Source organism: Aotus nancymaae, unplaced genomic scaffold (assembly GCF_030222135.1).
Source record: "Aotus nancymaae isolate 86718 unplaced genomic scaffold, 86718_ANA_hifiasm-v0.15.2.pri h1tg000067l, whole genome shotgun sequence".
Classification (NCBI taxonomy): domain Eukaryota; kingdom Metazoa; phylum Chordata; class Mammalia; order Primates; family Aotidae; genus Aotus; species Aotus nancymaae.
In genome coordinates this window covers 8,518,916-8,534,533 of record NW_026988482.1, presented here as the reverse complement: position 1 = coordinate 8,534,533, position 15,618 = coordinate 8,518,916, and the positions used below count along the sequence as shown (strand labels likewise).

At 42.4% G+C, this 15,618-nt stretch overlaps 1 protein-coding gene across 7 annotated transcripts in view; it reads left to right on the top strand.

Moving 5' to 3' along the window:
- Nucleotides 1-15,618, top strand: part of MASP1 (MBL associated serine protease 1) — a 74,010-nt gene that overhangs the window by 20,594 nt on the left and 37,798 nt on the right. For all 7 annotated transcript variants that reach the window (XM_012470864.3, XM_012470863.3, XM_012470862.3 and 4 more), the window contains exons 3-5: nt 6,709-6,886; nt 8,567-8,698; nt 12,778-12,974. In XM_012470864.3, the coding sequence (XP_012326287.2) occupies nt 6,709-6,886; nt 8,567-8,698; nt 12,778-12,974 (507 nt within the window). The remainder of the gene's footprint in view (nt 1-6,708; nt 6,887-8,566; nt 8,699-12,777; nt 12,975-15,618) is intronic.

Below are 15,618 nucleotides of genomic sequence, written 5' to 3'. Positions count from 1 at the left end.
GTTTGCAGCTGAGTAGTCTATTTGGCTCACTTTCTGTACATAGAAACCTGAAGCCCAGGGGACTCTTTTCATTTTGAATTGCCACAGTCATTTCTAGTCCAAGCCAATATGGCTTCCTTAAAATCTTTTTGGGTCTCCTATGTAGCAGAATATAGTTCACTCCATTAGACAAAAAACATACTCACAGTTCTTTTCAAAATAGGCCTTCCTAGTTTGGAGGTGATGTCAGGGTGCTATGGAACAGTGCTCTTAAGATTCTTAGATGCCTTGTGGTCTGGCAGATAGGGAGTACTAGGTACTGCCTTAAATCTTCTGGGTCTTAACAAATGGTTCTTACAGCCACATCACTGATTTGACATTTACCCTGAAGACATTTTTGCTTTTAAAATCTTTTTTTTTTCTTTTTTCTTTTTTCTTTGAGACAGGGTCTTACTCTGTCATTCAGGCTGGAGTGCAATGGCATGATCTTAGCTCATTGCAACCTCTTCCTCCTGGGTTCAAGCAATTCTTCTGCCTCAGCCTCCTGAGTAACTGAGACTACAGGCACATGCCACCACGCCCAGCTAATTTTTGTATTTTTAGTAGAGACAGGGTTTCACCATGTTGGCCAGGCTGGTCTCAAACTCCTGACCTCAGGATCCACCCACCTTGGCCTCCCAAAGTGCTGGGATTCCATATGTGAGCAACCCAGCCTTAAAATATTTTACTAGTGGATAGACTATTTTCCAACCCAGCTAGTTCTGGGCCCTCTCTATTTCCTCTAAGTCCTGCTCACATATTGAAGACTTACTTCTTCCTGAAGTTTGTTGCCATATACAACTAGAAGCGCACACTGACACTTTCAACATTCTGTGTAGAGCTCTCCTTCACCAGCTATACAAGTTCATTACATACAGTTTTCTCTTTTCCTTCCTTCCTTCCTTTCCTTCTTTCTTTCTTTCTTTCCTTCTTTCTTTTTTCTCTTTTTTTTTTCAGACAGGGTCTCGCTCTGTCCTCTGTTGCCCAGGCTGGAATGTAGTGGCATGATCATGGTTCACTGCAGCGTCAACCTCCCAAGCTCAAGTGATCCTTCCACCCCAGCCTCTAGGATAGCTGGGACTACAGGCACACACCATGCCACCACACCTGGCTTATTTTTGCATTTTTTGTAGAGACAGGGTCTTGCTATGTTGTCCAGACTGATCTTAAATTCTTGGGATCAAGCGATCCTCCCACCTCGTCTCCCAAATTGCTGGGATTATAGGTATGAGGCACCACACCTGGCCCACTACATACATTTTTCTACCTTCTAAGTTGCCACAGACAAGTTTTGCCAACTGATTCACCCTGCATTACTCAAGTGGTGGTCTGTTTTAGACTCCCATAGCAGTCTCTTCCCTGTTTTTCTAGTATTTACTTGCTGGCTAATCCCAAAACTGGAGCCACATATTCTAGTTTTTTGTTACTGTAGCATTCTACTTCTGGTATCAATAACTGTATCAGTCAGACTTCAATCAGAAAAGCAAAGTCTTTATAAGTAACATGAGATAATGAATATTTATGGGTATTAAAACTCATGTAATTGTAGAAGGAGCTAGACAAGTGAAAGTTTAGAATGGGGAGTTAGAGGATCACAGAAAAGGTCATCAAGCAGTTCTCTTAAAGCCCTGGCATGGGTGAAAATGTTGGCACCTGCAAGGGAATCTGATAAGTCAATTCGATGTAAGAGGCCAAAGTACAACCATGAAAGGGAGGCTCATGGAAAGAGGTCTCTGAGAAGCTGTTGGTTATAAGCAGCTACCACCTCTGTGGGTTCACCTGCAAGCATCTGGTGATAGGCGTGGGCCGCTGTTGGTTGTCAGAGCCAGTAGTTATAAAGAAGAGCTGGGTGCAGAGTAGAGGAGCATGAGAACAAATGAGGATGTATTGAACACATCTACACCTTTATTTCTCTGTATGTGATTACAAAACAACCTTCAGTGAGTAATGCCTATTGCCTTTCAAACTTGCACAAACTCTAATCTGGCCAACTCTAATCTGGAACTATACAGAGAAAGAGTCTGGGGAATGTACCTCCCAGATTAACTAAACTGGCAACAGGGTAATCCAACATGCTCCCTAAATGTCTGCCTAAATTAAGTCTGAAATGCTCCTCAAGGGCCCTGAGCAGATTTCAGGAAAGCCCCAGGAGATAGCTCGGGAACATTGGTAAGCAAAGCCATGAGGCATGTGGGTTATAAGACACCCTTTGTTTAATTGCCTAATGTCTTAAAGGAGCACTGGCTACGGAATCAGGATGCTACAATTATGGACCTGGATCCACCACTCACTAGATTCAATTATGAGATTATTTCACCACTTACTAGATTAACCAGTCACCTTGCCCGATTTGTTCAAATTATCTGGGCTTCAATTTCCTCATCTATAAAAGGAAAGCAATCCCTCCTGGGCTGCCTTCTCCATACATTGCTTTGAGGAGCCAGTTGGTAGCTGTCAATGCCTTTGTTAAGCTGATGTAATGAATTTACGGACATGCAGAGAGCAGCCATATGTAGCGAGAGTAGCTGTCCTTTTGTAGAGTAGCTGTCCTTCCACAGAAATTTGCCCAACCCCTGCTGCACTCCCCTAGTTTTGCCTAAGAGATTTCTGCTATTTCTGCTGAGGTAGAAAACTCATGGAAACCAAAGCCTCTTGGCTTCTTTTTTTTTAGATCTGCCTTCCCATCTTTCTATCCTCCATCAGAAAGACCCCCTTTCTGATGCCAGGTAATGGGTAATGGGGAGGAGCAATTGAGACGTGAATATCCCAGGCCTTCGCTATTCCTCTGCCTACATACTCTACACACTCCCCTACCCCTCATCCATGATTTCTACCTGCCTAAATCCTATTCATGTTTCAGTCTTCAGTTCAAAGATTATTTTCTTCTTCCCAAATGTTTTCTGATTCCCTTTGGCTGGATGCAATCTTTTCCATTCCTTAAACCTCCAGGGCAGCCCATCTTTCATTGCACTTACCATACCCTGACAATACCCTAACACTTACACCTTTGAGTACTTATCTTATTCTTCTACTAAATGTCACATTCCTGGAGGCAGAGAACTTGCTTATTGAGCTCAAATAAATAACTTTTGTTATCCTTCACTTTAAAGTGTAGACGGAACTTCACACACACATATTTGGCAAACAGAGTTGGAAGAAAACAAATTGAGGATGTGCAGCCACATGTTGGTGTCCTAAATAACAATAGTCTGTAACGACAGAGTTGCCCACAAGAAGAAGTAGAAAAATGAAGAGTTTATGACTCTCAGCCACATGGGTCTCTATTATTATGAATGTTTTGTCTTCGCTTCATAAGGTCCCTCCATCATATTGACGTGATGACCTCCAAGATGGGACAGTCCAAATAGAACCTAGGTCTCAATCCACCTATACTCAGAGGTAAATGATCTTTATAGAATTCCATACCACATAGCAGAGGATGCAGATATTAACCAGGGCCAGTGACCCTTCTGTTTAGGTTATGACTGGAGCTATCACTGAGCCACATCCTCTCTAAGAGACAGTCCATGCACCCGAGATAAGGTTTCAAGACGCCTTCGAGTCAGGAAAGCTGTTTGGCTAAGTGTCTGTGTCTTTAGTCATGTACTCTCTGGGTTGGTGGGTTCTTTTCTCTCATCTCAGACTAGTTCCCAAAGGAAAATTGATATCAGAAAATGTTCATGTTATCTCTCCACCCTTGGGCAAGTCACTTCCCCTCTCTTGACCTCTGTTTCCTATAGAAGGAGACAGATTAAAATAGCTCATAAAGGTCTTGCCCAGCTCTGATATTTCAGGACTCTATTCTGAGCTGCAGGCTGAATTCCCAGGGCCCCAGGCTACTGGCCTCCTCTTCTCTGCTTCTGAAAGGATGTATGGCTCAGATTTTTTTCAATGGGCCTCAGCTAGGGTGTGCTTCCTGTTCTCTGGGATACTATGGCTCTGCAGATGATGACCATTTATTTGCCATTATGTAAAGGTCCTTCAGCCCAGATGTTACAAGGAGGAAGGTTATTTATCACAGACCCTCAGTAGTATCTCCCTAATTCAAATGACCAGTGTGTTCCCTTGAAAATGTCCATGTCCCAGTCACTGTAGAACCCAAAAGGCTTTAGGGATGCCAAGTTACAGAAAGAGACTGTGTAAGTGGAACTGTTAATGCCTAAGGCATGACTATTCATTATTAACAAGTTCAAGTTTATCAGCAGGCAGTAATCTGTATGTTAAAATTCTTGCTTACCATCTTCTGGTTGGTTTATATAATATATGACTGTGATGATTTCTCAGAACTATGTTAGCCTATGATGACTACCACGTCAGAATTGGAAAGGAATCTAGAGCTCAGCTAGTTCAAACCCCTGTTTCTACAGGTATACAACTGAGAGCTAGAAAGGAGATGAACCAAAATGCAGCATATGGTAGAGTCAGGAACAGGGCCCAAAACCTCCAACTGCCAGGTTCCTATAGATCATATTACTCCAAAGCAGAGGTCACCAAGATGGTGTACTCTAGTTCATGCAGTTACTCACAGAAGAATCCCTTTCCCAGGCCCTCATTCCAAATCTATTTAGCCTTTTTTTACTAAGTTCTAGCAAGAGAAGTTTAACTGGTTTCTAAGTCACAACATATTAAAAATAAGCAGACAGGAAAGTGTAGTTAATAGGCTGATAAAAAAGACAGGAAATAAAACACTACGTAATGAAGACTTCAAGAATTTCAAGGCTTTATAGTCTGGCAATGTTTAACGCAGGTCAAGCAACATTACACAACTCAATATTCCCAAGATTATCACTTTCATGTAGTATCACAATGGTTGACATTCATAACAATGTCCGTGGATCACCAAGAAAGGGTTAGCATGTTTCACTTGAGAAAGTAGGTACTTCTTTAAAGCACTTTTTGAAAAAAAGTGTTACACCAAAAGAGAAAATTTTTAATTATAGTTAGGTAAACTTTTGGCTACCTGGAAAACTGAGTCAGACAAAATAACACAACAGCTGGGAGGTTCAAGGAAGTGACATTTCAGCTGTGTGCAGATAGGCACACTCTACACTAATAAGACTGGTGTGAGTTCAGCTGGTATCTGCAGAGAAGAGGAATAAATAGCAAAGCCATGATCTCATCTTCTGTTTACACTTCAATTCCCAAAGTTAGTGATTAATTGTACTTGCGTTTTGTTGCCAGAGCAAATTGTTTTTCTTTAAAACTCCCACTTATTTTAAATAAATAAACCATTAGTTTCAAAACAGAAGTGTCAAATGTCACGATATTTCTGACATGCTAAGCTAATGAACAAAACAATGAATTCATTAGAAGCTACTAGAGATAGGCAGCCTTTGAGAATGTTTCTTTAATGACTTTGAAAGGCAGTAGGAATCATTCTTGGTAAGAGATTTTTTTCATGCATCTTGGCTAAAATATCAATCCAGAGATTGCAAACACAAATAAAACTTAAGAACTGGGTTAGGTATAAGATACTAGTAGATACGGCAAGAATTCATACTTCAATAAATATACCCACTAGCTATTATACAAAGCTTCCAAAACTCCTGTCTCACATGAAATCAGCTTTAGGCCACCAGTTTAGCATCTCTGCTTGGATCTCTGAATTTGCACAGGGCCTCTGATTCTTCCAAAGAATGGAATTCTTTTAGCAAACAGGCATTTTTTTTTTTTTTTTTTGCATCCAAGTCTTAACACAAACTTGTACACACAGAGATACACACTCAAATTATTTTTGGATGATTCTAATAAATAGTTACTGTATTAAGACTGCCTATTAAACGTTAGTTTTCATTACATGACTTTCCTGCTTAAAACTTTTCAGTGTCTTCCACTTCCAGAATTAATGGCATTCCAGGTCAACCATAATTTACTTTCCACGTATCCTTCCAAGTACATCTCCTCCTGCAATCCCCACAGACTCCCTGGCTACTCACTGTTCATGGAATGAGGCTTGTACTTTCAGTTCTTATAAACAAATGTTTATTGGATAACCACTATGTGCCAGGTCCTGTTCCATGCACTGAAGACATATCTATAAAAAAAAATAAAGTCCTTCTCTCCTGTAGCATATGTTCTAATGGGGATTGCTCGCCGGCTTTGAGTGTTTATGCAGTGCTTCTGCTTGTATGAACGCACTTGTCACACTGTATAATACCTGCCTGTGTTGGTGTTCCTCAATCTCAACACTGCTGTCCTGTGCACAGCACCGTGTCTGGCTCATCTCTCATCACCTCCATCTCATGCTTTGCTCGGCAGTAGGCACATATTGGATACTCAATGAATGACTTGTATATACTGTTTCCATTCTTTGGAAATGTGGTAAGTTCCTGTTGCACATAGAATCTGTCTGCAAGGTTATCTAACTTTTTAAAACTTTCATTTTGAGTTATTTTTAATAAATAAGTCACTTGGTTATTGACAGGAACAACAAATGTCAAGTTACATCTAACGGAACAAAATAAGATGAATGAAACTGATCAGATGTCCACATTGACTTAACCTGTAATGTGTGTTTTCTCAAGTTTCAGAATCTCTGACCTCCTTTCTTTGGGTTTCTCAGGCTGAATAGCCTACCCTTGGGCGGCCCCTTCCTTTTCTTTCTGAAGATTAGGAAAGAAGCTTAACTGATGAGAAACTGATCAAACTGAGAAACTGCTCATCTTGTTCCCTTTCTCTTTGACTTCAAAGGTAGAAACTGAAGACCAGGTGTTGGCAACCTTCTGTGGCAGGGAGACCACAGACACAGAGCAGACTCCTGGCAAGGAGGTGGTCCTCTCCCCTGGTTCCTTCATGTCCATCACTTTCCGGTCAGATTTCTCCAATGAGGAGCGATTCACAGGCTTCGATGCCCACTACATGGCTGTGGGTAAGTTGGAGAACTGGTTCACCCTCAGGTCTCTCTCTCTCTCTCTCTCTCTCTCTCTCTTTCTGAAGATGAAAACTGCCATGTGCCCTCTCCTTTACATTGAAAATCTGTATATGCACCACATAGATTCTACCATTAATGTCTTACCGCATTTGCCCTATCACATATCTATCCATCTATCTATCCTCTATCCATCCAGCGACTCATCTTTTACAAAGTGTTTTAAAGTAAATTGCAGACATCAGTACACTTCTTTCTAAATAATTCAGCATGCATATTATTTTGCTAGAGTTCAATATTTGTTCACAGTATTTTTTCTTTTAGTGTAAAATTGACATACAATTAAATGCACAAAACTCAGGTATGTATTTGTTGAATTTTGAAAAATCTTTATTTGTGTGTAACCCAAACCTCTAACAAGACATTGAACTTTACCACCACAGCCCAGAGGATTCCTTTTTGCCCCTGCCCAGTCAGTCTCTGTTCCCACTTCCCTCAGAGGAAACAACTATTTGATTTTTTTCTGCTACAGATTAGTTCTTGCCTCTTCTAAAACTTCATTTAAATGAACACACACAGAATATATTTCAGGGGTGAGGATTCTTTTACTCCGCATAATGTTTTTGAGATTCATTCATGTGTTGCATGTATCAGTAATTTGCTCCTTTTCCTAGCAGGGTAATTTTCCATTGTATGAATATACTAAAGTAAAGCATATTTACTCATTCTCTCATTGATGGCTACCTGGAATCTACCCATTTTTTGGCTCTCACTAATAAAGTTTTTATGAACCTTCTTGTACAAGTCTTTTTGCAAACATATGTTTTCAATTCTATTGGATAAATATATGAGTAGAATTGCTGTGTCATAGGAGAGGTGTACGTTTAGTTTTCTGAGACACTGCCAGACCTGTTCCAAGCAAGTGTACCATTTTCTATCTGTCCACCAATGTATGAGGGTTCTGGCTGCTCCACATCTGCACCAACATTAGATGTTGTCAGTTTTTTTTTTAATTTTAACCACTCTGGTGAGTATGTAGTTGTACCTTGATGCATTCCCTTGATGACTAGCGGTGTTAGACATCTTTTCATGTGCTTGTTGGCCATTCATTTATCCCTTTTGGGGAAATGTAAATTCGAATGCCTAGAACAGGGCTCGACGCACAGTAGGGGCAGAAAGAAAGGAAGGGGTAGCATGAGGTAGAAGTTAAGAGCACAAGCTCTGTAGCCAGCTTATCTGGAGTTAAATCCTGGGTCTGCCACTTACCATCTGTGTGACTCTAAGGTCTTTAATGCCTTATGTCTCCATTTCATCCTCCATAGAATGTGAATAGTAACAGAATGCGTAGTAACAAATGTGTAATGCGTCCTGAGGTTGTTGTCCCACACAGAGTTATTATTATAGCTGTTAGAGGATAGTGGTACTGCCAGCAGTCAAGTTGCCTGGGTTTGAACTTGGCTCTTTGTGACCTTGGGTAACTTGCCTAACCTCTCTGAGTTCTAGCTTCCTAGTTTGTAAAGTGAAGATAATGGCTACCTCTGGGCTGTATGTGAGGATTAAATGAGAGAATGCATGAACCTCGAAACATAGTGAGGGGCCCATATGAAGTGCTCTATAAATGTTGACCGTAGTCTTCATCATCATGCATGTATTGATGGAGAGGCTTTACCTCCCCTACAGATGTGGACGAGTGCAAGGAGAGGGAGGACGAGGAGCTGTCCTGTGACCACTACTGCCACAACTACATTGGTGGCTACTACTGCTCCTGCCGCTTTGGCTACATCCTCCACACAGACAACAGGACCTGCCGAGGTAAAGCCGACCAATGATTCTATGCATTGCCCTTATATGCCACATCCTCAATAACATTAGATAAGACTCAGAGAAAGACAGATATGCAGTAGGAACCAGTAAAAATGAAGTCAATGATGCACCTCAGACACCACATGGATGCAGATGCAGAAATGCCCACCCAGCAGTCCGGAAACCTGATCTTGGGTTATCAAAGGAGAGAAGCTCTAGACTATTTGGCAGTCTTTCTTCCTCCACCTCCTGGGTTCAAGTCATTCTCCTGCCTCAGCCTCCCGAGTAGCTGGGATTACAGGCATGCGCCACCATGCCTGACAAATTTTGTATTTTTAGTATAGACTGGGTTTCTCCATGTTGGTCAGCTCGTCTTAAACTCTCCACCTCAGGTGATCTGCCTGCCTCGGCTTCCCAAAGTGCTGGGATTACAGGCATGAGCCACCACGACCGGCCAGCCATCTTTCTTTCCAGGCAGCATTTTTACTATATAGGTTGCTGTCTTTTTTCCTATTGTAGGTAATTGGGTTGGTCAATTTAGGGAAAACCTGGGTTTCCCAGTTCTTTCTCTTTGAGGCATGAACTATGCCTTACCCAGCAACTCCTTTTCTCTTGTTTTCCACGGCCCCTAAGTTTCTCTACAACAGAGAGACCTCTCCAAAGGAAAGAGGCAAACAGAGACAGCCAGAAAACTTCCCATTCCTTCTATCTATCTTTGTTTTCATCTCTCATCAACATATCTACTAAGCTGTAGTCTCGTGCTTACAGACGGATGGAGAAATGGAGGGGTTTAGCCACTTTCTAGGAGGAGCTCTTGGGCAAGTGGGATAATTGCCATGTAAGCAAATGGTGGACTGTCTTATGGTCTCTGTTTTAACATTAATGTTTCCACTACATTTACATAATGAAAGTGTGGGCATAGCACAATCAGACCTGCACAGGCAAACACTTCCCAGAGATGTGACCCTTGACAGAGATGACAGAGTAAGGAGAAGAAGGGCCTTCCAGGCAGAGAGAACAGCTTCTGCAAACAGTCAGCGGTGTGATAGAACTTGCAGTGTTTCAGGGAACAGCCAGTAGATTAGTGTGGTCCAGGATAAGCGTCTTTGCTTGAGATCTCACTTGGAAGAGGACAAGTCTGGAGACAAAAGTTTTTTCTTCCTTCTTCAAAAGCTGCTATTTGCTTCTGAATAAAACCCCATAGAACACATCAGTATAAAGCAATCTAAAATCAAAAGAACAGGCACATGCAGAGTTTTCTTAAAGAGTATTATGTTTTCTATTGTTTTTATTCAGTCAAGTTTTTATTGAGTATCTACTGTGTGTTGAGTACAGTCAGGGCCAAGAATGCTCAGGGTGGAGCGAGCATTCTCACTCATTTTCTTCATTTTCACCCATCACCAGGAGCCTTTTTAAATATCATTTTCCTGATAGTTCCATGAAATTTTAACACCACAGATAGACCGTATATCTGTTTATGTACTGTATATCTATCTGTGTATTGTGCATTTAAAAAGTAAGACCTACCCCACCAAGAAAGAATTTTAGCTTTCTTGAGGGCAAGATCAGCCCCATGAGAAGGCTTGGGGTAGAAAAGGAAAACAGATGGGAACTCAGGAGACGTCTATCTTAACCTCGTTCTGCAACTCATAGCTGTGAAACTTCAAGTTAGTCATGCCCCCTTTTTCCAAACCCCCGTTTTCTCATTCACAAATAAGCAGAATGAACAAGAGCTTAGAAACACTGACACCCCAAATCTAGGATGAGCTGGCCCAAGGGTTAAGGCTCAATGACAAATAAAGGTTCCTTAGCAGGGCTAAAGTCATGCCTAGCCTCCCAGGACAGTGGACTCTTGGTTGCAGTAAATGCAGTGGTGAACAAAGCATAATTCCTGAACTCACAGAACTTACAGTCTAGTGGGAGCAAGAAAATCAACATAAAGTTAGGGAGTTTTTAAAAGAAAATCTTTAGACAAATTAAATTTAACAGAGTTTACCTGAGCAAAGAACCATTGGAGAATCGTCCCCTCCCCCCACCCCACCACCAGCAGAGTGTGTTGAGAGCAGCTCCAGGTTTGCTCATGTTGGATAATGTGTGTGGGAAGTAGAAGGAAAATGATGTACATCACGTGGAAGTCAGGTACAGAAACAGCCAAATTACTTACAGCTTATATTTGCCTTGTTTGAACATAGTTTGAACAGAAGGCTACCTGTGACTGGCCAAAACTCTGTGATTGATACTGTTAACTTAAAAATCAAGATTACAAATCTGCAAGTTTAGAAAAAAAGAAGAGATTTTATTTCTTATAAAGGGTTACAGCAGGTGGCCATCCTCAGAGTCTGGGAAGCACAGCCTCCAGCCAAGATCAGAACCAGGCACTTAAAAGGAGGAGGGGTTGAGTTAGGAGCTTCATGCTGAACAGGTTGGCTAAACATTCATATTCAACAGGGCACAGAAGGAGCTATGAATATTCATGACAGTGGTCCTGGCACATACATATTGAACAAATATGCATGTCACATATGACCCATGTTCACTTTGGGATGGAGACTTCACATTAAATGTATTACAGTTAGGCCCTCTGGGTCAAAAAGTCTTCAGGACAGGAGGCATTCAAGTGTGCAGCCTCCGTAAACCGGAAAGAATCAATCCACGGTCAGAAGTCTCTTATCAGGAGAAAGTGACTGAAATCAATCTCTTGTCCATTCAAAGCTATAGTTATGGCTGGTGGAACAGGGTGGCGTTCAGTCAGTCAGCATCTGGTGGAGCTGAAAATTGTTTTCATATCACTTATCTCAAGCCCAGTGCTTGTTGTTTAGCTGCTGGAGGAAAAGAAAAACTTCATAGCATTGTAAGAACATAGTTTATGCTTTCGGTGTAGGGATACGTGGCTTAACCCTTGCCTGGCATGGCCTTAGGTCCTTCATAATTCATAATTTGGTATTTTATTGCCACAAGGAGCCTGTTTTCTCAATCTCATGATCTCTGGTTTAACATTAATGCTGGTCAATTGTTGTGTCCAAACTGCAAAGAAGAGAGGATATACAAGGAGTATCCAACCTACCTTCTGTCATGGCCAGAAATTCCATTTTAAGATTTTTCTGGAGATCCTTTTGCCACGGGGGGGCCCATTAGGTCACTGGAGGGCTTGGGATTTTATTTTTAGTTTACAGTAAAAGAATAGTTTACAGTCTATTTAAAAATCCAGTTAGGTTATAGTTCACCATGTATGCAGAACCCTTCAGGCTGAATTTAAAATGTGTAAGGAGGCCAGGCACGGTGGCTCACACCTGTAATGTCGGCACTCTGGGAGGCCAAGACAGACGGATAGTTTGAGTCTAGGAATTTGAGATCAGCCTGGGCAACATAGCAAGACCCTATCTCTACAAAAACTACAAAAATCAGCTGGGTGTGGTGGCACGTGCCTGTGGTCCCAGCTATTCAGGAGGCTGAGATGGAAGGATTGACTTGAACCCAGGAGGCAGAGGTTGCAGTGGGTCGAGATGGCACCACTGCACTCCAACCTTCCAACCTAGGCGATAGAGTGAGGTCCTATCTAAATAAAACAAAATAAGTAAGAAGGAAGCTTTGGGCTACATTTAATTGAACAGCGTGAATAGCACTACAAATAAAAACAAAACAAAGAAGGGCTAGAAAGCGAGGGGGGGTGTGAAGGGCCTATGGGAGATGAGGGATCTCCTGAAGTTCTGGGTGGAGGGACAGCAGGATCACAGAGGTCCAGGCATCCCCCTGACCACTCCATCTCAAAACACTTCCCTCCCAGATTCCTCTCCCTGACCCCTATACCAGAGGATCTGATGAGAAGGATCATGACACAGAGTACACAGCCCTGAGAGACAATTAGAAAATCTGTTATTGAGTCTCAACTCTGTAAATTACTAAACATGCGACCTTTAATAAATCATTTCCCTTCACTGAGCTTCACTTTTTCCATCTGTAAAATGGAGATGCCGATACTTTCCCTGTCTGCTGCTTGGGACTACTGGGAAAATCATATAGTAACAGATAAGCAAGGCTTGCCATGGGGTGGTTGCGATGTGCCGTTTTCTCTGCTGTGTTTCCAACAGTGGAGTGCAGTGACAACCTCTTCACCCAAAGGACTGGGGTGATCACCAGCCCTGACTTCCCAAACCCTTACCCCAAGAGCTCTGAATGCCTCTATACCATCAAGCTGGAGGAGGGTTTCATGGTCAGCCTGCAGTTCGAGGACATTTTTGACATTGAAGACCATCCTGACGTGTCCTGCCCTTATGACTACATTAAGGTAAGCCTGCAATGACCACTTGTCCTAGAGATGCTGGAAAATCTTGGCTGAGTTAGGGAAATTGATATTCTGGAACCTTCACCTTCTTCTCCCAGGATAGACAGCCAAGCAGCTAGTTTCTCAAAAAGCCATTATTTAAAATAACATCTATCATCTGAGTTAGATCTATTCCAGGGATCTCTGATCTGAAACTATCACCCTGGCCACTAGGGTGGCTTGAGGAGGAGAGTCGTAAAGTCAAAATCTGCATTTTATTTTTTTTAATTACTATTATTATTATTTTGAGACTGATTCTCACTCTGTCACCCAGGCTGGAGTGCAGTAATCTCTGCTTACTGCAACCTCCACCTCCCAGGTTCAAGGGATTATCTGCCTCAGCCTCCCGAATAGCTGGGATTACAGGCACCTGCCAACACGCCCAGCAGATTTTTCTATTTTTAATAGAGACGGGGTCACCATCTTGGCCAGGCTGGTCTTGAACTCCTGACCTCATGATCCACCCACCTCGACCTCCCAAAGTGCTGGGATTACAGGCGAGAGCCACCATACCTGGCAAATCTGCATTTTAGAAAAGTCTCTTGTGGGCATGCCCAGCCCCATGGGCATCCATGCCATGCAGTCGCATGCGGCCCTGTGCTCAGAGGGGCCTCATGCTTGATTTGATAAACATATGAAATTATTTTTTCTTCTCTTTATTTTTTTAACCTATTACCAAATTTTTAATTTGAAATTTTTAATTCATTTTAAATAAGGGGCTCCGTATTTTCATTTTGCCCCAGACCTCACAAATTTTGCTGCTGGGCCTGCTTGCGGGAAGAGGCTATGTAAAACGCAGATAAAGAGAGAAGAAATACCATAGGCAAATAACTACTCAATTTGTGGTTATTTCAATATTATAATTAAGATGCAACGGCAGCCTGAATTTGAGCCATGGCTGGGATAATGGGGGAGATATCTTTGAGATATGTGGCAAGTAAAACCAGCAACTCTTACAGAGTGATCAGTCAAAGCATCCAAGTAGAGCTAAATATTAGGGTCTATCTCAGAAGAGGTACTGAGCTGGGGATGAAGATGGGAGCCATCAAATGTTTAAAGAGGGGCTGACTTAAACCATGAACATGGCAGGATGTCCTAGAAAAAAAAATGGAAGCTAGAACACAATAAATTATGATACCTAGACGGAGGCCGAGAAACCCACAAAAGAGGACAGAAAGAGCCAGAAAATGAGACTGCCAAAAAGAAAGCTGTCAACAGTGAGAGAGGCAGAAAAGCCTGAGAGGACACGAAAGAAAACTCTGGAACCTAGAGCCTGACCTGTCCCCTACTTGGATACAGAGGCTAAGACGCAGCTTGGCTGGAGGTGGAATATCAGGAAGTATAGACCGTGGGTTTTCTATTTTGCTGTTTTAGCAAACTACTACAAACATAACAGCTTAAAACAATCCCAATTTCTTATCCCAGCATTGTGTAGCTCAGAAGTCCCAGTGGGCCCAATTGGGATTCTTTGTTTAGGGTCTCATGAAACTGAAATCCAGGTGTTAGCTAGTGGAACTCTTATCTAGAGGCTCTGGAGAAGAATCAACTTCATAGATCATTTAAGTTGTTGGCAGAATTCAGTTCCTTGCAGATGTGACTAAAATCCCCTTCTTCTTCCTGGCTGTTGGCCAGTGGTGGCTCTCAGCCCTAGAAGTTGCATTCAGATCCTTTCACATTGCCCGTTGTCATCAGAAACAGTCCCTTCCATCAAATTCCTATCACACTTCAAATCTCCCTGACTTCTGCCGCTGCTGCCAGCCGGAGGAAACTGTGTTGAATGGGTTCATGTGACTGGGTTAAGTCCACCCAGATATTCTTCTTAACTTTAGGTCAGCTAATGAATAACTTTAATACATCTGCAAAATCCCTTTCGCCGTTTAATATAACATCGCCACAAAGTAATGCCAGGAGTGAAGGTCAAGGGGGCCACCCCGGAATTCTGCCAGGTGTCCCAGGAACTACACCTGGGAGCCTCACTCAAGCACGCAACCTCTTGGGCTTCATTTGTTTCCCCTTCTCCTCAATAAGGACAAGACAAAGATGTCACTGGGGACTGTAGAAGTCACCAAACGATAGGTAAGGAGTCATGGCGGAGGTGGGAGAAAAGTGGGTTAAAGATATAAAGAATAACCAGGACTGGGAGGTGGGGAATCCGGATCAGATGCTAGAGCCTATTGCCTTCTCTCCTCCACTGCCCCCAACCCCCATAAACGCATCACCTGCCTCCTGCTCAACTGCAAAACTTCCCATTGTTTGTTTTGTTTTTTTTTTTTTTTTTTTTTTTTTTGCTTCCACTCTTGCCCTACACAATCTATTCTCCCACAGCATAGAGGGTAATCTTTTTTTTGTTTGTTTTTGTTTTTGTTTTTTTGTTTTTGGAGACGGAGTTTCGCTCTTGTTACCCAGGCTGGAGTGCAATGGCGCGATCTCGGCTCACCGCAACCTCCGCCTCCTGGGTTCAGGCAATTCTCCTGCCTCAGCCTCCTGAGTAGCTGGGATTACAGGCACGCGCCACCATGCCCAGCTAATTTTTTGTATTTTTAGTAGAGACGGGGTTTCACCATGTTGATCAGGATGGTCTCGATCTCTTGACCTCGTGATCCGCCCG